Raw genomic sequence first — 26,521 nt, 5'->3', positions numbered from 1 at the left:
GCCTAGTTGTCCCAAGGACAATATACTCATGAAAACATGTTGCCCGTGACCCCAAATAATATGTCCTGGGCATTGGGCTCTAGGAATTCCACATCCCTGCTGCTCTACTTATTAGTTGTGAGACCCGGGAATACCACGTTGCAATGTGGAAATTGTATGCATTGTTAGTATGAGATCAGACTTTTCCGCATGGTTCTGCTGGCTTAAAAAACCCAGGTAAAAGTGAGGGCTTGACATGGGATACTTGCATTGAACGTTCCTAATGTAAGCGAGAGACTCCAAGCTTGGAAGCAAAACATAGGTTTATTTTAGCTTTCTACCACTTACAATTTTATCCACCTAAATATAAATTGCTGAGAAAATATTTGAAGCAGCTTAAGCTGTCTCGCCAGACTTGATTTAAAAAAGAGAATCATAGATAATATACATACAAAGAAGAGCTTTTGGCCAGTGGCCTTCGTCCATTGGTCTCTTAAATTGTCATTGACATTTTTCTACCCTCCACCCCCCCCCCCCCCCCCCCCTCCCAAAGCATACTGAATCAATTGACTTCCTTCACAAGGGCCTACACAAAGTCAGAGCACATCGTTCACATCTGTCTATGCCAGATTTTGTCTTCAATGATAAAGCTGATTCAAAGTGTGCTTTATTGAATTTTTTTATATATATTCATTTTTAATAACGCTGTTTATGTTGCCTGTACTTTGAGTGCACAGTTAGATGGTGATTGTTTTAGTTTAATTTTTAAAGTTGCTGTAATAGTGTTTAATTGATGCCGTAACATTGTAGTTGCCTGCAATTTGAGTGCTTGGTTTATTGGTGCGTTATCCTTGTTTCCTTGATAAATAATAAAATACATGGCACAACTGAAAGCCTCGATATTGGAATGAAAATCTCCGAGTGGCCACCCCAACAAATGTTTTTTAATTTAAACAATTTTATTATGAGCATATGGTGCTGATGTTTAAGTGGCTACATCTTGATGTTGATTTTATTTTGTGGCACATGCATGCTAAAAAAAAAAAAAACATTGCACCGGGGCATGCCATACCAGTTGGCTTTACCAATGCATTTTGCCCCAAGCGTTAGTCAAGATATTTTAATACAGTTACGTACAATATACTTTTTTATGGGGGTGTTCAGACAGCTTTTTTCTTCCATTAGTCTGTCAGTGTGCCATTCACATTTTTGTTCCACCCACCCCAGCATACAGCACAGGATCAACGCACTTCAGCCAATGGTTTACCTCTCTTTAAGTGATGGTATTTTACTCTTGCAATATGTGCGCTCACACACACACATTCTCTCTCTCTCATATCCACTTGTGCAGTTTTACAAAAACTATTAAAAAACATTGGCAAGGCCAAAAGTTGGCAGCCAGTGCCAGACCTGTAGGTTTTTCCAGTGCTTGTTTTGCATGACTATTACACCTCTGTTTGCTTTAATCCATTATGAATAATCGGGTTTTTCTGAAATATTTTCGAAGTGATTTATTGTTTGCCTTTATTGTGTATATTTCAAAAGGGAAAAATGCCTTTGCTGATTTTTACATATTTTCTGCAGTGCCAGTAAAAGATTGGCCACTGCCACCGCTAGTACTGACGAAAAAGATCTGGCTTATGCATGCAATAGTTATATCGCCTGGCATCTAGCCCAGTGTACTGTTGGGAAGCGCACGTTTTTTCTGTTACAGCATGTCTGGAGAGTGCAGCTCTAGACCACTAAATTTGAGGGATGCTAAACATAAACACTATAATTAGATTGCCTCAGATTTCTCCATTTCCCACTACTTACATGGCCATGCTAAATTACTACTCCTAAATCATCACCAGCAAAAATCTGTTGTTCTTGATACAATAATAAATTAGGTAAACCCTGCAGTACAGGGAGTGAGCTATTTGCATCTACCCGTCCTCAGATTTCTTTACTTTTTTGTACTTTTGTTCAAAATATTGTGATAACAGCACACTTTTTAATTAGTGTTACTTTACTAACATCTCTTGGTGTATTCCCAATATTTAATGCCCAGATCTTATCGAGCAGGACAGTGCCCATTATTAGTTGAGCATGTTCCTACCAGAAAAGCAATGTGAAGGCAGTGCATCCTTTGCTATCAAAGAAGTGCAAACAGTGTTGTGGCACTGAATTACCACCACTACAACAGAGCCATAATCTGCATTGCTAATCTTCAGTGTTACACAGCAACACCAAATAATGCATGAACAATAGTTGAGGGGCGTGCCACATACGTGCCTCTCGCCCAGAGGTCTGTTGTTATTTAGATTATAATAGCAGGTAGGAGGCCAACTTGGATTGGCCTAATCTGCAATGTATTTATTTCATTACATACTGGTAGATTAAAATCTAAAAAAATTTAATTAATCAAAAGTCCAACACCTGCTGCATAGTGTTTACAGTTTGTTGAGGTTACCCAAAATCAGAATTTTTAAAAGTACTTCAAATGGGGTGCAAATACACGTCTGACTCTCTGCAAAAGTTAACTGATTACCTTTCAGCTGTTATCAACAATGGATGGAATGAGTGGTGAGCTTTTTAGAGCAGGCAATAGAAAATCAGCAAACTTGGGCCTACCCTCCTACTCCCATGGTCCACTTGCACTCCCCTTTCTCCTCCTGTGGCCCCACCTTAAGGTCACTTAGGCCATCTCCTCCTCTAGGACACTCACATCTACTTCCTCGTATTCTGGCCCACCCACAACTTCTTCCTCCTATTCTGGTTTACCTTCATTCATCTCCTCATACTCTGCCTACTGGTTCTTCTGCTGTGCTGCATGCACCACCAATCTTCTTATGAAGCGAGATCCATGCCACGTAGCATATCATTAGTAGACATCAAGCAGGTAGGGAAATAAAGCCAGCACTGTAAAGGCTGCCCCACAAAATCTTGTATTGTCAGATTGGAAACAGGCACAGTGAAAGCTAACTCATCACAGGCTTCCGGGGATGAAAGAACTAAGTAATCAAGCACATTGACATAGCGAACAGACCATTTCAAACTAAAGCTTGACAACTCTGCATAATGTCACATCAGTGTACCATTGACTTGGCTCCAAAAGCAGCAGCCCGTTCACAAGCGAAATAAACCCAGCTACCGTAGATGGTTCCAGAGCTTTTACTTAAGAAATGAGGAAATTGTTTTAGGATTCGACAAAAGACAACACAAAATGCCAATATCTCTGGATTTGTTAAAATAATTGTATTTACTAGTTATAGAGCTAGCAACACCAGTCATATATACTGTTGAAAATCCAACATGTTTCTCTCCGTCAAGAGCTTACTTGTGGTAAAGCTACAAGAGACACTGAGCCTCAGAAACCACAACCTGATCTGCTTTCTCCACACCATACATTAAAATGATTTCAGCTTTTTGCATGTTACTGATTCCTCCTTATCTCTGTAAAGCAAGCTTAAGGTCAACTGGTTTGTGAAGTTCACACGCACTCCCCACTGTATTCTATATTTGCATACAAAACAGAAACTTGTTATTTTGTAAGCATTCACTTCAACTTCACCTGTATGTTCTATTGTTGTTTGTCAAAATATATGTTGAGAATAACATTTCTAGTTTGCATTGACTGTTTCAATAAGAGATTCGAAATAAAAAGTAGGTTTGCCAATTTCCGAAAGATGAGTTCCATGAAAAATTTATCTCAGGTATCAAGAACGATAGAATACTTTCTAGTAGTATTTAGTGGACAATATCTCTGGGCTGTCATATGCTTAGAACTGTGCAGGTGGAAACGTAGAGTTCGCTGTATTTTTTTGTCCTATAGTTTCCATACGGTAGTATTTGACCAACTAATGGGAGCAAAACAGCTCACTTGTTGCTTAGAGTATACTGTGGCCTTCTGATAATGACATCTGTTCAGGACTTTGTTATACTGCTTTACCGCACTTGAACTAATTGAGTTTTCCAGTAATCCAGTAACTTAAGGGCAAGGTCTTTTATAATTTTCTTCTTTCGCCAAAGTGGCCAATCAATAGCAATAATCCTAAACCAAAAATGACATATTTTTTTTCTTTTTATGCTATGAGATAACTAGCTAGAGAAAATCTTAGCAGTGCTCTTTATTCGCATGTTCTAAAAGGTGTCGCACGTTTGTGTTTTTTACTGTAAGAATCAATCATTCAAGTAAGCCATCTTGTACTTCTCTTCAGGCAGCTTTATGTGTGAGAACACAGGACACTGGGTGATTTTTGGGCAATAGTGTGGTGACGATGCAAATAAATATTTTTGCGGTTGCACGAACAATGATTGCAGGATGCACAATTTTTTTCAGATTCATCTCGAAAGTTGAAGAGGTTTTGAATGATTGGAAATTGATTGGAAACTCTCCAAGGAAATGTCCAGAGAAGGTATGAGTTTGTTTGCCTCATTAAACACCACATGTAACAGTATACAAGATATAAAGTTTGTAAAATTAACAGGAATCTATGGTAATCATTGTTGGTACTCAGTGCAGCAGATTAGTTTATGTAGGGAAATTATATCTACAAGTGTTTTTATTGAGTGTTTATTAAACTTGCATACCATGAACAGAAGAAACGCAGTGTATCACACCTAAACTCAACTATTGCTCTAGCAGTCAAGGCAGCATCTGTCAAGGGATGTGTGGGATGGTAGATCTGTGTCTTTGCTTCAGGACTCAAGGTAGCTATGCTGGACATATGGGCCTGTACACCCAGACAGTCAGCACACATTAATTTGCTACCATCCTCTTAATATTTACCCATTTTCCTTGAGGTATTTATATTTCATTTGCACTTGTGGGTAGTATATATGAAGTGCTCAAATGCTCTATACTATTCAGCACCTGAGAGTTGTCTGCCAAATTAGTTTCCCACCAGTAATGTAACCTACTATGTATCACCTAATTTCACTATACAGTGTGTTGATAACTTCCCCCCCACCCTGCTGTCAACGATAACAAAGATGTATTTGCCATGTCAGGCCTGCACGTCTTCTAGAAGCCCAAATGCATCAGATCTCTGCAGCAAGGGGTGCAAACTGCAGGAAACTCTCCCCACAGTACGCATATTGAACCTTAAAAATATCACAGCTAATAAAGCAACCTTACGGAAACAATTGGCCCATCACCACCAGTCGTCCCACAACATGGGATGTGGTTTTCTCCTATGAAGATCAGATTGTCACTTAATGGACTCTGATGCATACAAAATACAGCCACCTCCAGTAGGGGATGCATTCCTCCATACCCTGTGGATTATGCATACCAGGCTTTGTAGGGACACACACTTTTCTCACAATGCTGGGAGACACAGGTAGTGCTAGTCTTCTTTGAGCAATTTTAACCCGCCAGCTGATCAGGTCAAAACCAATCCACAAGAGGCTGTAAAACCTCCACCTGATAATCAGTTTCATTATTGGATTCAGCAAGCCCATTCCCTGTAGATGGAAGTGCCAATATGTACAGCAGTGCTTCAACTGTGTCTTTGTGCCAGTAAAAGGAAGATAATCACATGTACTAATATTTAAAGAAACGTTTTTGAATATCCCTTGCATGACTTGGAACACAAAAAGGAAGGTGGATTGTCTTGGCAAGGTAAATTCTTTCCATCAACAATTATTGACATCCGAAATTTACTTCAGTCTTCCACTGGTTTTATACCCATATGCATCGTGTCTGTGACCATAAAGTTTGTTCATTTGGACACTAACTCAGATACCCAAGTATCAGATATTCTGAGAGGAAATTCCCTTAGTGGATCTCGGTCACAGCCCAGTAATTGGTACAACACCATTTTTTGTTCCACTCAACCCGATAGCCCAAAAATAAGCCAAATACAGCAATCCCTTAAAGGGCCCAAGAAATAATGCAGGTCCTGTCAAATAAAAAAGCACATCAACTGATGTAGGAAAGTGCCCCTTTTTGACATGGTCACCCCACGTTTTGCTGAAATTTTGACACAAAGCGCACTGCGTACCTCCAATCCAGGCCCCTTGTGCCAGATCTCTTTCCCAAAAACTGTACAATTGTTCCCCCAATTGGCAATGCCTCTGGCACCCATGTAAGTCTAGAGTAAATGGTACCTCAGCTACTTAGGGCACGAGTATTAAAGAGGGTCCCTAAGGGCTGCAGCATGTATTGTCACCCTAAGGGACCTCTCAACTAACTCATGCAGACTGCCATTGCAGGCTGCGTGTCTTGGTGCACACAAATGTGAAAAAACAACATGGCACACATCCCTGTGTGTCATGCCTGCAGACACTGCACGCAGTATGGGAAGTACAGCAGGCCTAACAGCCCTAAGGAAGGGTGCACTATACTATACGTGTGGATATAGCTGCATGTGCAGATATGCCCCTCTGCTATCAAGTTCCATTACTTCCAGTGCAAGTGACCAGGGAAGCCATTTAAGTACATGTGCTGGACACTGGTTAAAACGAATTTTTCCAGCTACATGATGGCTTAACTGAAACCAAGGGTGTTTGGTTTCAAACCTCATGTATTAATAAACCCACACTGATTTCAATGATTGATTTATTAATGCATGCACCCAGAGGGCACCCCCTCCAGCAGGATGACCTGTACATTAGCATTCCAAGGCAGGGAGCTTCAAAGAGCCCGCCGCCTTTTGTATGCAAATCTGGCGTACCTCCCATTTGGCCCCTGGATAGATGGGAAAATTAGTAGTTATAGAGGCGTGTCCACCCTCAAGCTAGTTCGCCCCCAAGGTGGGCAACCTGATTTGCTCACGAAAATTAAGTCTGCCATCTTAATGATGGCAGAAATAGGAACTCTGGGACAGGTTATGCCCACTTCCAACAGGAAGTGATCATATGGAGGGCGTAGTGACCCCAGGAGTAAGTAGCCCATTGACTATTACCTTGTACTCCCCTAGCGCCCCTAAATCTAGTGTTATGGGTAGCCCCCGGCACCAGGAAGTCGGATCCTGCAGACCTGAAAGACGACGATGGACACAGAAGAGTCACAAGAACAGAAGACCAGCAACTGACTTGGTGCCAACCCTCCTGGTCTGCCTACTGTCCTTGAAAATTGTGCCAAAGACGAATCGTTTTTGAGCTGCAGTGCCCCCAAAAGCCTGGGAGGACTTCCAGCTTTCACCCAAGACCCAGGAATTCCCGTGGAGTAGCGGAGCTGCTCCCCTGCATCCTGCAGGCAACCCCTGAAGAGCTGCGAGGACTCCGGACCGCTAAAAACCAGATACCGGAAAGCACACTGCCCCCATGCCCCATAGCCAGAGTAGAAGTGGGCCAATGGTGCCAGCAACGTCCCCAGACTCCCCAGATCCAAAAAACTCACCTTGGGTTTGCTAACTGTGGACTTCCCAACATCGCCTGCAGCCTCTTTGTGCCGGCCCCTCTACTGCAAGTGTTTCCAGTGACAAAAATATTGAAGGTCTTGTGTTTCTGCACTTTCCCACACACCATAGTAAAGGTTTTTGCCTTGTTAATTTTCATATTCCTGGAGTCTATGAAGTGCCCAAAAGCATCCATCAATTTTTGTAAGCCGACAGGTGTCCTAGATAAGAGAACAGCATCATCGGCGTACAATAACATTGGTACTGGGCGCCTACCAACTACGGGAGCATCGGTCTGCACAGTCTGAAGGGAGCCATATGGCCCGTAAATACAGAGTGAAAAAAGGAGCAGTAAGCAACCCTGTCTAATTCCCCTCTTGATTTTAAACAAGGGGACCATTCCCCATTGGGGCCATAATGCACCGTACCAGATAAAATTCCATAGAGGTGTGCAACAAAATTAATTATATTCTTAGGGGCACACTGGGTAATCAATGTAGACCAGAGTAACACATGATCAACCAAATCGAAAGCACTGATGAGTGCAGCGAAACCAAGATGGAGGGAACTAGGCTCTACTTAGTATATTTCCCAATAAGTTATTCAAGACTTCTACATTGTTCCACTTTTCCCTGGCCTCTCCTGAACCCAAATTGTGCATCAGAGGTAATTGAGTTACACTCTGCCCAATCTTCCAGTCTCTCTAGGAGAACCTTGCCCATCAATTTAGCTGACGTATCAAGGAAGGAGATAGGGCAGTAACACTTGGGGTGCGATTCATTCCCTTTAAAAAAAAATTGGGATATGATCGGCACAGCCAAAGGCAGGGGAAATGTACTCACCACGGCTTCATTCAGTACCGCGGTCAAAATGGGTCCTCATAACTCCATTGAGGCTTTAACTGCATCTACTGGCACACCAATAGGGCCTGGCGCCTTTACCCCAGCACTTGTGTTAATAGCAAGGAGGACCTCCTCCAAAGTTATGAACAAGGGGGCCTGTGATTTGAGCAGATCTCATGTGCTACTATCAGGTGGGGTATCCATCATATATGAATCACAAACATCCCTAAAACGAGGGACTCGTGTTTCAAAAGAAACTAAAGAGTTAAGTTCGGACATGAACGCTTCCTTTAAAAAGGGGGCATTCACATTTTTCCAAAAAAGAACAATGCCTTTTGTCTCATACGCCTTAGTTAGATTAGCTCATGCTTCTTCTTGTAATACCCTTTTCCTGCTAGCAAATACATAGTTTTTTGCACAATTGCTTAATTTTTGCCAAATCCCTGGGGAGTTCATTCAGGGCCTCCCATAAAGGTTTAGATGCTTGAGTACACGAATGGTTAAGCCACACTTGTTTCCCTGTATTGCTAGTTCTAGGGCGTCTTAACAATAATGAGCTGAGGGATCTAGTGATTTGACCAAAGGCATTTAGAAGCTCCTCGTGGTTAACCTAATTATCTAAACAATAGCCTATTTCATCAGGTGTCATGGTTAGTCAATCCCGCAGAACCTTACTTGGATCCACCCCCAGCCCATTTGATCCTAATGCCATTAGGCCTAACAGGGGTGATATTGGATACCCACATAGTGCTTTGGGTGCTATGGGCCTGGATTGCCAAAGTTAAATCTATAGGATTGTGATCACTCACTGGAGTAGGGATAACATTAATAGTGCAGACCAAATAAGTTGCAGAGGCAGTGAGCAAAACATTATGGATGGTTGTGTGTGCATCTCTGCCAATAAAGGAGGGGATCAAATCACTAGTATCATCACAGCTATTCTCTCAGAGAAAAGATCATATTTAAAGATCGGGAATTTAAGGCTTTTCCATAGTCCTTATGGTGGAAGTGTGTAATCAGTCCCCCATAGCGTTGGTCACACCACAAACCGGTTTCGCCGAAAGGGAACATTTCTGGATATTAAAATCACATAGCCAGGGATAATGAATTTAGAACAGATTGGTTGTATACAAATGTCCAACCCCATATCTAGTGCATGCACAACTGAGCTGCGGGATGAATAAACATACTTTGTTATAAAAATGGATCTAAATGCAGTCCATTTTGCAATGATAACCAAAATAGTTGGGTATAGGTTAAAACAGTTGTTATCCTTTTAGTGGTGGCATATAATAAATTGGCCCACCCGCGGGAGATGGTGTGGCATCCCGGAAGAACGATGTGAACCCCTCAACGAATGTAGACGGCATACACCAGGTCTCCTGAATACATATTATATCTGAGTATAGGTTGAGTTTGCGCCAGTCAGGGGAGTTGAACTTGCTTCACAGCCCACTCACATTCCATGTGGCAAAATTAAATTTCTCCCTAAAACAGAATGATTGTGTGCTACAGAAGGATCAGATTGATAGAGTGCATCAGGGCAGAAAGGTAGGATCGTTCTTGGTGTAAGTCGTAAGGTGGAAATGGAAACTGCTGGATTAGATGGACACTTGGGGCCAATGACAAGAGGGTTAGAGCGCTGATCATTAGACATAGCCATCCCCAGCCCCCATTATCAGAAGGTACGATATCAATATCAATGTAAAGTTAATAACTCTCCTGTAATGAGCCCAGACATTCAAATCTTTTAGAAAGTGGGATGGCCATGAAAGTTGGTTATTTTGCTTACCTCTGCATCAGACAAAAGAGTGCTCAAGTAGATTTCTTACTTTGGGCACGGGGCAGGGACACTCCCCAGCCCCTGCTGGCCACCAACATCTGTTCCACAGGGGACTTCCATGACCAAACTCCATAATTTCAGTTTTCTCGGTGTTAATCTTGAGAAAACTTTGCTGCATCCAGCTCATAATTTCCGACAGACAACTATGGAATTTAAAAGCGATGTCCTTGGATTGCTTGGCGGCGGAAATTATGAGCTGAGAGTCATCGGCATAGGAAACTATCTGGAACCCATGCTTTCTGATAAGTTTCGCCAATGTAGTCCGATAGATATTGAACAGCGTGGGTGATAATGCTGAGCCCTGCGGATCTAAGCAAAGTACTGTTATCCTGTGCACCATCATGATTCAAAAGTAGGGAGGGGTTTGTACACAGAGTGTGCAGGGGTGGCACAGGTATTATATCTGAAGTGTGGCTCTGTGAATGCACGTTACCAGTGGCTGGAAGGCGCTCAAGGGATGTCATTGGCCCAAGTGTCTGTACCATGGTAATGGATATCCATTGGTCTGCATGGGCAGTCTCCTTGTCTAGAGCTCCCACTGCCTTTCTAATATAGCCATCCAAAGTAGAGGAGGTAGCTCTGGATTTAGTGGCTGCTGACACCTTTGTCTTGTCTTTACCATCTTAGATCATAAAAGGAGCATGGAGGAGAGAAACAAACAAGATGCAGTACATTCGGAGGTCCCTTGGACCGTCATGCTAAGACGGGTGCCCTAGCCCAGCCTCTTCTGGGCAACGGGCACGGGCGCAGCCTGCGCGCACCCTGCAGGAAAAGTGGTGGCGCTATACATGCCTTAGGAGGCTCCTTCCCTAGTCTCTGCTGGATCGCATTGGTGATCCCTGGGACCACAAGTCCCTCCAGGGAAGTCAGGCGGCAAGCAGGTGGCAGCCAGAGCTTCTGTAGACTCTACATGGTTGAAAGAGCATGTTTTGTCATTGTGTGCATCGAGCAATTCATGTCAACCACTTGAAAATACATACAATAGCAGTAGTATGGAGGAGACTAACTTGCTACATAGAGATGCAGACAACGGCGAGTCCATGCATGCAAAGCAGCACATTGAAGAGAAAACAGTACATTTTGTACAGACATCAGTACAACACCCTTCCCTAACTGTGCTGTAGTCATGCGTGGGCCACTCGACCGAAGGGAATATCATGATTTAAAGTTGTCAGAGAATCAAGCAGTGGGTCCGCAACACCATCAAAACAATCACGCCCATAGTAAGTGATCCACCGGGCCCCAAATCTTGTGTAATTTTCAGGGATAGCCCCTACTGGCATATGTGACTTTTTAAACAGCTATATAAAGGTCCACCCCCCTCCCCCTTCTCAATTCCTGGTTAGTTGGTGTAGGAGAGTAGGATCTGCTTCACATGTTTACCCCCACTTTTTGCTGGTGTTTCACTGTTTTTCGACTTTAGTCTAAAATGATTCCATGTACTTTAGGTACATTACAGATTGGATCTGAGGTGCCCTTGTAAGCCCCTAGTATATGATATACTATGTACCCAGGGCATAGGTACTCCAGAGGCCTACCAGGGGCTGAAGCATGTATTATGCCACCCCTAGAAAGCCACCCAAAATGACACCACAGGTCTGCTACTGCAGCCTGGGTAAGGTGGTGCATGCACCCCTTACTGAGAAATAGGTTCACTATATTTCACCATATACCAACATATAAACCTATAAGTCACTCCTATGGCAGGCCTTATCAATCCTGAAGGCAGAGTGCTTGGTTCCTATGTGAGAGGGTGCCCCTGCATGAGCATAACCCCTCTGCAGCGTTCGGAGACCCTTCTCTGATGCTGTTGGTAGTGCAGCCTGACCATATACTCTTAAGTGCATAATAACCAAACGATAAATGCTAACTTTGGACTGGCTGCACGGAAACATGTCGTGTTTGGTGTCAAACACCTTGGAATCATACCCCCACACCAGTAACTGGTGTGGGAGTATGATCTCACCCTTCTAGAGGGAGAGACATGACAGCACTGGTATACCCGGTAGAAACTTAATAGAGCCCTGGCATCACAAAATGGATGCTGCAGCCACAGACACGGGTCTGGCCTCCTGCTGCTGACAGAAACTCCGGCTGGGGAGGCCTAGACAATAGGTTTCCTGTCACAGGGTGGTGTAACCACCTCCCAGACAGGCTTATGTGTATTGGGGCTGGGTAAGAGCACTCTCTGAGTGCTTTGATTTCCTGCACTGGGGACACATTTGGTGTCCCTGTGCATAGTCCAGCTCAAACCGGTTCAGGGGCTTCCAGCCCCTGCTCTGGCACGAAACTGGACAAAGGAAATGGGTGTAGCCACCCCTCTTTCCAAACTCTCCCATAGGTGGGTCCCCGGAGTATGTCCAACCCCCTACCTTAGTATAAGTATAGGACCCCTGTCGTTAGGACTTTAGATTACCCTGGATGAAACTCTGAAGCTGAATCCTGGACCTTCGACGCTCTGCTCAAGACCAGAGGACTGAGGAAATCTCCCTTGGGGTCAAGGAGTGACTCCCCTGCTTGGCAGGCACCAACGAAGCAATTTGCCGGTCAGCATTATCGAAGCTTCCGCTGGACTCCGAAGTATTTGCAGCCCAGGAAGAGAATTCCCAGACATCTCAGAGACTGACCCGAGTCCCCAGCAAAGCTGAGACCCACAGCCCTTGTGAGTAGCGTGGACCGGAAATCCTGGTCACCGTGCATTTCTGCAAGTGCATTGACTTCTCGATGTCTGTTGAAGTCATGCTTGGGCTGACTTGTAGCCCCCACCTCGAGCTCTGAATCCACCGAAGATTGTCGGCCTGGTCATCCCGAGTGACCCGTGGGCCGCCGTTTTGTGTTTCGTCTCGAGTCCCTTTGTGATCTCTGGTCCGTTGACTGGTGGGTCCCTGAGGGGGTAACTTTGTATTTCCTTGGGCTTTCCTGGTTGCTCCAGACGTGCCCTGACACCCAACCAAGTGGTGAGTCCCTCAGACCTTGCTGGTCTGCAGCGAAGCATTTCTTCTCTTTCTGCATGGGTTGCTGTTGCCAAGGCTTGTTGTGTTTAATCCGGGCACCGACGCTGCAGCACTCGACATCCTTCGTGGGTTAGCTCGAATCCAGATCCTGGTCGTCCTCGACGCCTCCTGGTCCTCGTGGCTGAAGAGTCAAGCTTCACCTCCTTCACCTGAAATCACCTGACATTGGTGGGCTTCTGCTCATCGCCTTCCTGGTCACTGGCAAGTGACCCAGACTCTGTCCCCTCTGCTTTCAGGTTCTCCTCATCTTCGATCCAGGCTTGGATCTCTTCGGACACTTCGCATCTTCACGGCAGCAGCACTTCACCAGCTCCCATTGAAATCGATGACGCGACCCGACACCAAAAGACACCTATGCACCCGGCTTCCCTGGGTGAGGTAACACGAGTACTCTGGTGCTCCCGTGGGTGCTAGCCCTAGAACTTCCTAAGTCCAAAAGGGTTTGGTCCTGACTCATTTCTAAGTGTCCCTAATCTTTAAAAATGTAACCGCGACTTTCCCCATAGAAGCTAACGGGAGCTCGCGGCTGTGTTCACACACTGCACACGGCCCCCGTGGGTCCCCTGTGTCACTACCTTGGGTGGTTCCTTGGGGTCCCCGTGATTCTACAGGCTCTAGGCCTTGTGTCTAGTTAAGCCGTGGTTCTTATACCACTATTTTAGTGTATGGTTTGGCTCGCCCCTAGGGCCTGACGTGTATTGGTGCTATTTTACTGTGGTTATTGAAGTGTAACTTATGTGTTTTGACCTCTAGTCTCATAAAGAGACTAAGAGGGTGTATTTAGTAATAAATACATATATTTTATATATATACCTGATGTGGATATCTTTCATTTAGTGATTCAAGAGATTATAGACTGGTAAAACAAGCTGCTTTACATTCCTTCAAGACTTAGCCTGAAGGCTGCTCGCCATAGCTACCACTAGGATAGCTTTCAATAAAGGTTGTCTTTAACCTATAACCAATTAGGGGTTGTTTGGACTGATACAAGGTGCCCACTAGAACTAGTGGACAGCATATATCAGGCCAACCTCTCACAGTTGGCACATCAACTGTTCCCATTTTCTGGCCACATCATGCTTGGCAACCACCAATCCAGAGGCACTAAAAAGAAGTTGGGGCCTTGTAACATCTACGTCGTTAGGGATCCCTAATAGGACATATGCAGGCTCTGTAGGAAGTGTGACCTCCAGAACCTTGGCCAGTTCCTCCAAAATCTCTATCCAAAACCCTTGGATGATGGGACAGCTCCATAGTGTATGCATAATATCCCCTCTAGCGGTGTGGGAATGCAAGCAAGTCTAAGATTCTGCTTTGCCCATCTTGTGGAGTCTGTTCCAATCATAGTAGTCTTTGTGTAGGATTTTGTACTGTTATATTTGCGACAGGTACTTAATGACAACTTCTTGGGTGCACAAGCACCGTGTCCCAATCAACATCTTCTAGGTCTCCCATATCCCGCACCCAGTGCTCCCGTAGGGTTCTCAGATTATCAGGCATTTTGTTGTTCTGTGTCTTATAAGTGAGAGATACAGCCCCTTTAGTAAATGCATCCTGTAACAGTCTCTCCTCCAATGGTGCATAATTCTGTATCTCAGTACCTCCTAGGCCTTTGGCCAGCCATGCGTGTCTTAGCTGAGCATATTTAAAAATCTGATTTATGCAGGTCGTAATTCTTCACAAAAGGTTGCCAAGGATTTAAGCTCCCCGTTGTCCAAAATGCCTCCAACAGTGGTAATTCCAATCAAGTCCCATGCTCAAAATCCTTGTAGTTTGCCAATCTCGCGCAGCCATGCCCCTTTCCACAACTGGGTCTCCTTAATGACCTTACAGACCCAACTAATAATTCATGTAGCCCTCGCCCACCCCCAAGGGTCACCTGAGTTTATGGGAAGAGGCCTTTGACTCCTTTACCACCATAGAGAAAGTATAGATGAGTGCAGGAAGTTAGATATTGCTATCCCCAGGTAATGATGGTAACAGAGATCCCTGTGGAGTGTCATAAATATTCCAAGGTATTTAAAACCCTCTGAGATGACAGTCAGATTGCTAAGAAGGAAGGGCCAATCTCAGTCAAGACCCGGGGAGTATATAGATGACTTGCCCCAGTTCATTTAAAATCCTGAGTGTTGTTCGTACTTCTCTAGTATGTGAAAGTGTGAGAATGATGGTTGAGGGATCGTTAATAAATAGTAGGATGTCATCCGCGTAGAGGGAGATATTTTTCTCCCCACTGTCTGAAACCGAGGTCTGGAAGCCTCTGATGTCAAGGTGCCAACTGATTAGATAAGCCACAGACTCTACTATTCGGGCAAAGAGAAAGGGGGGGAAAGGGACCCTTGCCTAGTACCTCTGCGAATAGGGAATTCAGAGAACATCAGTCCATTGACTCGGACTACAGCCTTTGGCGCTTGATATAGTATTGATATCCAGTTCCTAAAATTAGGCCCAAAACCAAATTTGTTTAGTGTGTAGTATAGAAATGGCTAATGCACTGCGTTGAAAGCCTTCTGCGCATATATGGATAGGAAAGTATGGAAGGCAGTTTGATTCTTAACATCCAACATCCAGTTATGGGTTCAGTGTAAATTTAGACAGGTAGAACGACCTAGCATGAACCCACATTGATCCCTGTGGACGAGGGGCATGATAACCTGCATCAAGCCGGTCGTCGGTATTGTAGCCATGATTTTAACTTCAGTGTTTAAAAGTGAACTCCGGGGGGGGGGGGGGCAGGGTTGAGGGTGTTGGTGTGGCTAGCAGCCAAAGAAAATGGCCGCAGCCTAGAGAGGCTCCGAGTTTCACAGAACCGTCCCCGCTAATCTGCGCATTTATCTGGCGGCTTTCTCGCTCTGCAACGAGGGCCGAGGGAGCAGTGCACTCTGACTGCCCAGCGATCAAAATTTGGAGCAATACGATCTCTCCCTTGGGCTTTGATGGCGAGGAAACCAGCAGCGGCCTAACACGGCGTGGCAGACCGGGGACTAAAGTAGAGGTGCAGCCGACCACGGCGAAAAGGCGTCTCAGACGGGCTGCGGCATAGGTGGCGGCCGGCGGGCTGCAATCGATACAGACCCAGTGCAAGCCCTTCATTGAATCACCACACCCGGCACCGTCCAAGGGAGCGATCAATTGCAAAGACCCGGTAAGCGCTGACATCCATAAGGTGCCCACCGCTCCACAGGCAATACACGACAAGCGCCAATTTTAATAACGGATACGGGCGGGCGGGTGATTATACGACTTCCAGGGCCCTAGACTGGCGGCGCAACGGGTGCACTGACAAGCCGCTACCGTGCAGACCTACCACAGGGAAGAAAACCGGCGATTTAAACACCGTGAAAGGCGGCGGGAGAGTGCCCTGATTGATGCCATATTGAAGGGGAGGTGAACACTCCAGAGTAACAGGGATCTCGTATTTCAGGGCTGCACTAACGGATAAATAAGGGCCGACTCCACGAGAACGATATTAATCCTGGGACGATTGTGATGGCGCCGGGAGAGTGGAGCGGGGGTGTGAAAGCCGACGCGACAGGTCGCGAGGGTTTGAATAGCCCCCTGGCTGGCCGCGGTTCGCAGCGGTGACTACCACCCCTGATCCCAGGACGGACGCGCACTCACTCTGACCGCCAAGATGAGCAGTAGGAATTTAAAAGGCCTGAATCAAACTAAGCTAGACAAATATACATACTCCAAATCATAGACAGACTCAGCGGACAGAGATGCCCAGTCTGCACCAAGCGTGAATAATGCTGAGGCGCAAGAGATGACCCTGCAAGACAATATGAACGCATTGACCAAGGTGGACACACGCATTGGGGCTCTTTCAGTGGAAGTCTCTCTGATACGAGCTGATTTTAACAAACTGTCCACTAGAATAACAGAGGTAGAAGGAAACACAGCAACTCTAATGACTGATACGACCACACTGAAAAAGCAAGTGAACCAACTCATGGCAGACAACAAATTACTGGCTGCGAAGCTGGAAGACCAAGAAGGGCGGTCAAGGAGGAATAACATCCGCCTTATTGGTGTGCCGGAGCAGACAGGTGGCCCAGCCCTTGATCTGTTTGTTGAAGATCTCATCACCAATCACCTCCAACCGCTAGGCCTGTCCAACTATTTCCCTGTCGAAAGGGCGCACCGAGTCCCCGGGGGAAGACCGAAGCCGGGAGCACCTCCACGCCCTATTTTGGCCCGTATATTCAACTTTAGAGACAGGGACGTGATATTGCAAGCTGCACGCACTGCTCCTCCACTACGTCTCAAACGCCACAATCACCATTTTCCCAAATTACACAGCGGCAGTCTCGAAGCAACGCCGTGGGTTTCTTGAAGTGAAAAAAACCCTTCGTGATTGTGGGATCAAGTACTCAATGCTGTTTCCGGCGAAGTTAAGGGTGGAAGCTGTAGGAAAAACATGTTGTTTTCTGTCACCGGAAGACACACAAGAATGGCTAGAGGGATGGCGTAAGGCCACACGACCGGGAAGATCGGGTGGAAACGACGCACAACGCGGAGAACATATTGTGAGAGAAGAACTGGAGTAGGCCACAGCAATGGACTATGTCTTGTATTGCAGGAGAACAGAGAAAGTATGTTCAGGAGAGAGGTTAACGACTGGACCCTGGTGAACTCTCAAAACCCGGGGCCAGCATTGTTTATTCTAGCTGGCACTAATACAATACCCTTGAACCAACCAGAAAATGAGGAGGTGCTTTGGTGGCCAAGTACAGAGATGTGAACAATTCGTTGTAGAGACTTAGTACCCTGTAGAACTATGATCTACGTCATCTGCTAGAGATGAAGGAGAAGCCGCACTCAATGAAGACGTTTGGGGGGTTCTAATGAACAGCGGACGCTAACTCTCAACCCCAAGTTATGGTAATAGGGAAGGGCACTAAGCACTCTGCGCAGTTGGGGTGGCGGGCAGTTTCAATTCCTTCGAGCAGGGAGGGGGGAGGAGGGGATGGGATTGTTCTTAAGGTTTTGTTTTTTATTTACTACAGTTTTTGTAAGGGGCACTCATACACGACTTAATATTAGATATTGATCACCGGGCACAATGTAGGCATGATTCCGTGACAGCACATATCCATTGTACTAGCAATGGTAACGCAGGATCCACAAGAACCTAGTTCGCTGACGTTCCCCTTGTCCCAGATAGCTCCCCTGTCGTTGGTTACATGGAATGTTCATGGTCTAGGGGACAAGATTAAGAGAGGTTTGGTTTTACAATATTTGAAGCGATGCGCACCGGTGGTGGCCGTGCTGCAGGAAACGCATTTGACGGGTTCCACTTGCAAGGCACTGGATCGGTGGGGGTTTAAAATGGTTATACACTATGAGTTCTCCTCCAGGTCAAGGGGGATAGTTATATTAGTCTGAAAGCAGTCACCACTGATAATTAATCGGACGTGGGCGGATGACCACGGCCGCTTTGCGGCTATCGCATGTCAATGGGAGGGGACGCCTCTCAATATAGTCTCAGTATACGTCCCCCCCAGTCCTCCACGCAGTGGCCCTCCCAGCACTTAGTGACTCTCTGCTCGCTCTTCCGGAGGGGTAATTATTAATTGGGGGGGACTTTAATGCCACGATTGACGGGACCCTGGATCGATACCCCACAAAGATACACACGACTGGCATCACTCGTTTAGGGGGCTTTGTAGATGCACTTGGGCTCACAGATGTATGGAAATACCGCCACCCCACAGCACGAAAATTCACTTTTCAATCCGGAGTACATAATAGCCTCTCTAGGATAGATTATTTCTTCGCGTCAGCAGACTGCTTGAGAAATGTGGTAGATATTGTGATACGACCCAGGGGAATTTAAGATCACTCCCCAGTACTACTAACCTATACATACCAACACAAGGTAAGGCAGCGCATCTATCCCATATACCCTGGCTACCTGCATGTTCCCAAGATCTTAAAAGACATCACCACTACGACACAACACTATTTTCAAGAAAGCGTTTCATCGGTCCATTCCCCGGCCATCCTTTGGGAGGCCTACAAAACTGTTATCCGCGGCCAGGCCATTGCATCCGTTACAGGTCATAAACGTGAAAAACGACAGGAGATAAACGCTATAGAATCAGAATTACATAACGCCGATGACAATACATACGAAACCCGACTCCAGAAGCGGCCCAGTCCTTGCGTCTTAGGCAGCAGGAACACAGGGAATATCTAAAGGAAGCGACTAGGTCAAGACGGAAGGCTACACAACATAAGATACATGAAACAGTTGATAAGGCCGGAAAACTTCTGGCCTGGCTCGACAAAAGAGAGCAGGCAAAGAAATGGATAGCGCAAATCCGAACACAAGATGGGCTGCTAGTAGCTGAACCACAGGAAATGGTGCATACACTAGCTAAATACTTTCAGCAGGTTTATACGTCGCTGTCAACCATGACAACGGAGGAGGCGCGAACCTATATACGAGATATTAATATGCCCAAACTAACGCCAGCGGCGGCCCTCGCACTTGAGGCGGACCTCACGACCGAGGAGTTACAGGTGGCAATCGGATCTTTGCAATCAGGGAAGGCGGTGGGACCCAATGGTATTCCCATCGAACTCTATAAAGAGAGAGCAGGAATAATTACCCCGCATTTGTTGCATATGTACCGTGAAAGTTTGGAGGCAGGGGAACTTCCGCGAGACCAGCGGATGGCCACCATAGTAACGATCCCGAAACCCAGAAAGCCTCCTGAGGTATGCACCTCATATCGTCCCATATCATTAATTAATGCTGAGGCTAAAATCCTTGCTAAACTCCTTGCGACAAGATTAACCCCACACCTTACGGCCCTAATACACCCGGATCAGTCAGGATTCATGCTGGGCAGAAATACGGCTCTTAACCTGAGACGTTTACATGGTGTGAATGGCCGTTTACCATATATCCAAGAACCAGCTGTTATCCTTTCATTAGACGCCCGAATGGCATTTGATGTGGTGGAGTGGCCCTTCCTTTTCGCGGTACTTACACACTAAATTCTGTGCATGGATACACCTATTATACACAAAACCACTGGCACATGTTACGGCCAACTGTCACATATCAAAAGACTTTCCACTGACACGTGGAACGTGCCAGGGCTGCCCATTGTCCCCGTTACTGTTCGCCCTTGTGCTTGAACCACTGACGGCGTGTATCAGATGTGAACCGATGATCTGAGGGCTCAGGTGGGCGCCGTGGTGGGAAGACCGCATCTCATTGTATGCGGATGACGTATTGCTATACATGACCTCCCCTAAGCGATCCATTCTGGTGCTCCTAAATATTTGCGAACTCTTTGGTCGGGTGTCTGCCTACATCATAAATTGGTCCAAGTCGATCATATTTGTACGTCACGGCCTGCCACCACAACTCCCTAGAGATTGTCAACTGCAGATCACTGAGGGAACCTTTAAATACTTAGGTATCTATGTGACATCTAGACTGGATGAATTTTTTTTAAAGGGATCTGCTGCCCCCCCTGGAGCGTTTGAAAAGGGATGTGACACATTGGCACACTTTACTGCGGACACTGCTGGGAAAGTCAGCGCTTTTTAAAATGATGACGCTCCCCCGATTCCTATATGCCTTAGAAAACACGCAGTTTCCTGTACCGCCAAGTTACTTCAAAGCAATAGCGGCAGAGGTCTCAAGTTTGTTATGGGGGAACAAACCGGCACGCATCGCACATGGCAAATTAGTCAGGGGCTGGTATGATGGCGGAATTGCTCTCCCAAACATACAGTTTTACTATTGGGAAGCACAGTTGATAATAATCAATCAATGGATACACGCCCCACAAACTGACCCAGCGTTCCAAGCACACAGACACGGATTGGGAGAAGAAGGAGTTATGTCAGCACTCTACAATAAAAAATTATCCAACTCATTAATTGGGCCAACAGCACACACAGTCAATATATGGCACACGGCACACACCAAGTTGGGCTGGCAAGGAGTTGTAACCCAACTTACTCCACTTTGGAATACACAGCGGCTTGGGCGACTCAGAAATAGTAAGGGATTTAGTCAGTGGGACCCTCTGAAATATTCAGATACATACAGATCAGGCATGCACTACAAGCAGTTTTACCATCCGGCACCGAGGTCCCAGAGGCTACCCCACTAGAGGATAGGCTATTAACTGATCATATGCGTGAAAAGGCTACTTCCCTTACCTATCGAAAGCTAGTTAACAACTTACCTGATCCAACCGCGGCACTTAGGGGAAAATGGTCCCGGGATCTGGGGGAACTCTATGATACAGACTGGCAGGAGGCACTGGCGTCCCCACGTGAAGTAGGAATACCTTCAAAATTAAGATTAGTGCAACTCAAGATACTGCATCGCAAATATTACACCAGACTAACCCTCTGCAAAATAGGGACAGCTACACACCCGTTCTGCCTGAGGGGTTGTGGGGAGGAGGGTACGTTCTATCACACCATATGGCAATGTCCAAAGATTGTATCATACTGGGTAACGATAATGAGCACTATATCACAAACAGAGGAAGTCTCACTGGTACCAGAACCCAAGAGGTGTTTATTGAACATATGGCAACCAAATGACCTTAATCATCCAGCACAGGATTGGGCTACACTGGGGAAAATGCTCGCGAAGCGTAATATTGCCCAAAAATGGGATTCAGGAGAATCGCAGATGCTTACAGACATGGATGCAGCTTTGGTGGCGGAAAAAGCGACGTACGTCAATCGAGGATGTCCCCGAAAATGGGAGAGAGTATGGGGGCATGGAATAAGTTTAGGGGATACATCTGTGAACCACCCAGGCAACAGACTGAAGAAATTTCTGATTGGGAGGGAGGGGGGGGGGGGCATTTGTGAATGGTCAGACGATATGTCTTATATCCTTCGGATAATGATGATGTACACAATGTCAATGGAATATATATATCAATGACTGGCGCTACGTTTATGTGCTATGTGATTATATTTTGCCCTGACTTTAATAAAAAATAGTTTATAAAATAAAAGGGGACTCGGTCAGTATGATTTGCACCTAATTCACGGTTTGCCCTCCTTATGGATAACTGTTATGGTGCCTGTCCTAAGGTAGGGGGGAGACAGTGCCTACTTCCTGAAATAAATTCAATAATTGGGGTCCCACAATATTTAAATTACGTTTGTAGAACTCAGCGGGGATACCATTAGGCCCCTTTAGTCTTTCCTGTCTTAAATTTGGAAACTGCGTCATGCACCTCAGAGAGGGTGAAGTCGTTCTCCAAGGCTTCCTCATCTAACACAGGGATCGAAATATCAGCCAGGTAATGGTTGATTTCTGTGTGATCACTTAGAGGGTGGGGCCTCATAAAATGACTGGTAGTAGTTGGCAAAGGAATTATGATGAAAAAGACAAAAAACTACATAAAGACTGTTTGAAGCAATATAAGCAACTGCTCTTTAAAACTAAACGAGTATTTTGCTCTTAAAATTAATGACGCACAAAATTCTTCCAAAGAACTGTTTAAAACAGTTACGATCTTGGCCCACCCAGTTCCCCTCCTATAAATTCTAGTCAAGATCTCTGTGACAAGATAGCCAAATGCCTTCTTGATAAGGCTGAAGCTATCTTCTCCACATTTTCACAGTCCCCAATGTTGACACCTTCATCTAGGCCAGGGGTCTTCAAACTGTGGGGCGCGACCCCCAAGGGGGCCGTGGAGCGATGCAAAGGAGGTCACGCCTTCCCAGTCACACTTCTGCCCAGGGCTTCAGCCCCCCTCTTCCCCCGTCCTGTGTCTCAGCCCGGGCTGCTGCGGTGCAACTCGAGCTGATGGGGGCTCAGCTGGGCAGTGTCTGGAGTCTTATCTCCGGGCACGCCAGAGTTTTTCACAGGTCTTTAAAGACTATTTGCATATTTACATGCCTTTGTAAACTGGTTACAGAGGCTTAGTGTTCTTTCTTAGTTCCAGTACCCCCTGCATCCCCACTGTGCCTATTCCTTACATTTGGATTTTACATTCACTGCTGTAGTGTGAGAATACATTTCATGTAAAGGAATATAAAGTAGGGTTGCCAAAAGAAAAATGCCTGCCGTGTTTTGTTTAAAGAGCCTGCAAGGACCTAGTCTTGACACTAAATAGACTTATAAATAAAAAAGTATGTATGCATTCGTTATGTGACTTTTCTGTCTTTGTCCTCTTTAATTATCAGTCATGGATCATTGAGGCAGCCCTAGAACACAATTAAAAGTGCTTTCTATTTATATTTGCTGTTCGAAGTATGCACAGATAAGTGCTGAAATACAGCTTTAGGTGACTGCTTATTTTTGTACCGACTGGGCCATCAAAATAATCTGCTGGCAACCCTAACCATAGGACTGTAAGTTTGTTGCAGGATCAGCACATTATTTATTTCCTTCACACTCGATCCCCGATTAATGCCGCAATAGTTTAACTTATATCTGAAACACTACGCCGCCGTCAATATCATGCTGAGTTACTTCATGTGTCTGGGAATGCATCCTGCATTCAGACAACTCATTCCTCATTCTCGCCCTTCACTTTCACGCTCACCCTGCACTCACAGCGTTCACAATGCACTCACACTGATCACCATGCACTCATGCCATTCACCCGCTTACCCTGCACTCACACTGATCACCATGCACTCACACCATTCACCCGCTCACCCTGCACTCACAGTGATCACTCTGCACTCACAATGCACTTGCGCTGTTCACCCTGTACCTCACCCTGCAGTCACACGAGTACCCTACTCATCCTACACTCATGTGACACTTCACTCACCTGTCCCCCTCACTGCTCAATATGCAACTCACTCAAACAAGCCCATCAGTAATCATACATTCATTCATCCCGTTCTGAACTTGCATCCGCACCCAAATACATACGCCACCTCACTCACCTTGCAGTCACTCCTCTTACCCTACTCTCACACTGTTGCATTGCTCACCGTGCACTCACATGGACACTCTTGTCACCTACACAGTGCATCGGGTTAATGTGCCTGCTACAAAGAATATGTACCATGTAGATCACAGAAATGAGTGTGAGTAAACTACAAGTAGCGCTATAAAAAATGAAATGTTTGTCAGAAAGGTGCTATAGAGAGATGAGGTGCATTGTTGGTGTGTGACAGTGAAGGAATTCATGGAGCAGGAGGAAACAGGGGTGGGGCACCAAAAAAGACTGTTGCAACGTGTGCGACCAGTGTTAGGACCAGCCCTGGCTGGGAGTGTTAGCCCCCCCTCCTGCGAAGTTCTGGTCTAGTGACTCCCCTGCTTCTGCCTATTATTATTATTTACATTTGTAGTCCGCTACTGTTACCAAAAGATGGGCTGGGGCTAATAACCATCTGCTGCCTGAAGGCAAATGAGAAACACACAGAAGGAGAACCAGCCAAATGGGGTAACCTACAGAGCATAGAGAAAGGTTTTTATATCTTCCTAAAGGATAATAGATTCTTGGTGGAGCAAAGCAAAGGAGGGTGCAAGTTCCATAACTACGCGGCCTGCACCAAAACAGCGAGACAGACAACTCATGCCTTCTTGAATTAGGGAACAATAAGCAGAGTGGCACAGGCCGAGAGAGCATACAGGTCTGACCTGTATGCTTGGTGAGGAGAGATGAGAGGATGAGAGAGGACAGCAAGGGAGTGAGAGAATTTGATTGAAGAGGTCAGGGATGAGGAGAAATGTGAATTGCTGAAGAGAAGTATGGACACGCAAGAAGTGAGTGTGAGCCAAAGATGATGGCTTCTGTTAAAACAAAGGGGAGATGTGAAAGATGAATGGGGGGACTGGAGAGGTGTAAGATACAAATAGACAAAATTGTGAATGGAGAGACGAGGTGAATGAGAAGTGCTGAGGGGCACGGGAAGTGACAGGGCCAGAGAGGCCATGAGATAAATTCGAGAGACTGTTAGAGATGAGGGCAGTGAAAGGACAGAATGGCAAGAGGTGATTAAAGGTGAAGTGAGAGGTTGAATGGGGAGAGTTCAGAAGTTGTAAAAAGGGGTGAAAGAAAATGGCTTGCAAAGTGAGAGAGGGATCCGGGGTTAGGAGAGGAGAGAGGGATGGAAGGGAGGGGGTGGGAGGAAAGCTGCATGGGTAAACTGCCTAACTCTGCACAAAACCGCCAGGGTTTTAAGGGACTCCTGCTTCTCCCGGCCAGGGCCAGGTGAGCTTCTAATGTGGCAGCACGTATTCCTGCAGAGTGGAAGGCCCTTCACAAAGGTTGACTAGAAATCTTTCTGATGTTAATTGCTGTATTTTGGTTATAAACGGGTACTGATGGGGAGAAATCTTTCCTCAGTGTTACTGTGTGTAAAAAATGTCAAAAAGATGAAGCAATGCTATCCCAAAATACGTGTCATCACATAACCTCATTTACATTTTCTTCCCACACAATTTAGTCAAGCCTGTCGCGTATTTTGGTCCTCACCTGCCTCATAATTCCAGTAGCCCTGCCTACAGGTTTAGAAATTTTTGTCAGGAGGGGGTCCTTCCACCTCAAAATGTTGACAGGGGGGTCTCGGCATCCAAAAGTTTGAAGACCTTTGATCTAGGCTGACAGATCAAAATTGTTCAAATAATATTGTGGGTCAGTTCCTTAATTTTACACCTATTGCAGTCTGCGAGGTTGGAAAACTTTTGGAGAAAGCTAGATCAGGTTCACCATTGGACCCCTGTCCCACATCAGTATTGAAATTAGCTCAGGAACCAGTTTCGGCAATCTTAACAACTATTATTAATTCCATGTTTGGAAAAGGCTATTTCCCTAAAGCTTGGAAATCAGCATCGGTTCTTCCGCTTCTAAAAAAAACACAATTAGATCCTAATGATCCTAATGATTTTAGGCCCATATTTAGGCTCCCTCTACCTGCAAAAATCGCGGAAAAAATAATGAATACTCAACTTAGTAGTTTCTTGGAAGAAGGTCATGTGCTGGATCCCACACAATATGGTTTCCGGGTGGGACATAGCACCGAATCGGCACTTCTCAGATCTACTGAGGAAATCAGATCTATACTGGACCAAGGAGGAAAAGCGGCATTGATCATGTTGGATCTATCTGCGGCCTTTGACACGGTCCATCACGGGCTTTTGATGGACCGGCTACAGGAGATTGGAGTCAAAGGAACAGCCTGGAATCTTATTAAGTCTTTCTTAGATGATAGAGTACAAACTGTTACACTGGGAGACTTCTCCGCCAAACCCTTTTCCCTTCCCTGCGGTGTCCCTCAGGGCTCATCCATTAGTCTGACACTTTTCAATATCTATGTAAAACAACTGGCCCCGTTGGTAGATTCATTTGGGTTTTACCTCACCTCCTATGCGGACGATACCCAGATTGTAGTCTCTCTGCTCCCTGGGGAACGCCAGAATACAATATCTGGGTTTAAGGATTGTATGACTGCGGTTGGTAACTGGATGGCTCAGAACTGCCTCAAATTGAACTCCCAACAAAACGAAGGTGGTTCTTTTTGGAAATGACTTACATTTCTGGACCCCTGAATGGT

The 26,521-nt window shown here is 45.6% G+C and overlaps 1 protein-coding gene across 6 annotated transcripts in view; it reads left to right on the top strand.

Annotated features, from left to right (window-relative positions):
• Positions 1-26,521, top strand: part of RAB3GAP1 (RAB3 GTPase activating protein catalytic subunit 1) — a 673,051-nt gene that overhangs the window by 181,725 nt on the left and 464,805 nt on the right. For all 6 annotated transcript variants that reach the window (XM_085645769.1, XM_085645771.1, XM_085645770.1 and 3 more), the window contains one exon: positions 4,301-4,376. In XM_085645769.1, the coding sequence (XP_085501895.1) occupies positions 4,301-4,376 (76 nt within the window). The remainder of the gene's footprint in view (positions 1-4,300; positions 4,377-26,521) is intronic.

The sequence above is a fragment of the Triturus cristatus genome, chromosome 3_1 (assembly GCF_964204655.1).
Source record: "Triturus cristatus chromosome 3_1, aTriCri1.1, whole genome shotgun sequence".
Taxonomy (NCBI): domain Eukaryota; kingdom Metazoa; phylum Chordata; class Amphibia; order Caudata; family Salamandridae; genus Triturus; species Triturus cristatus.
This window is presented reverse-complemented; position numbering and strand designations above follow the sequence as displayed.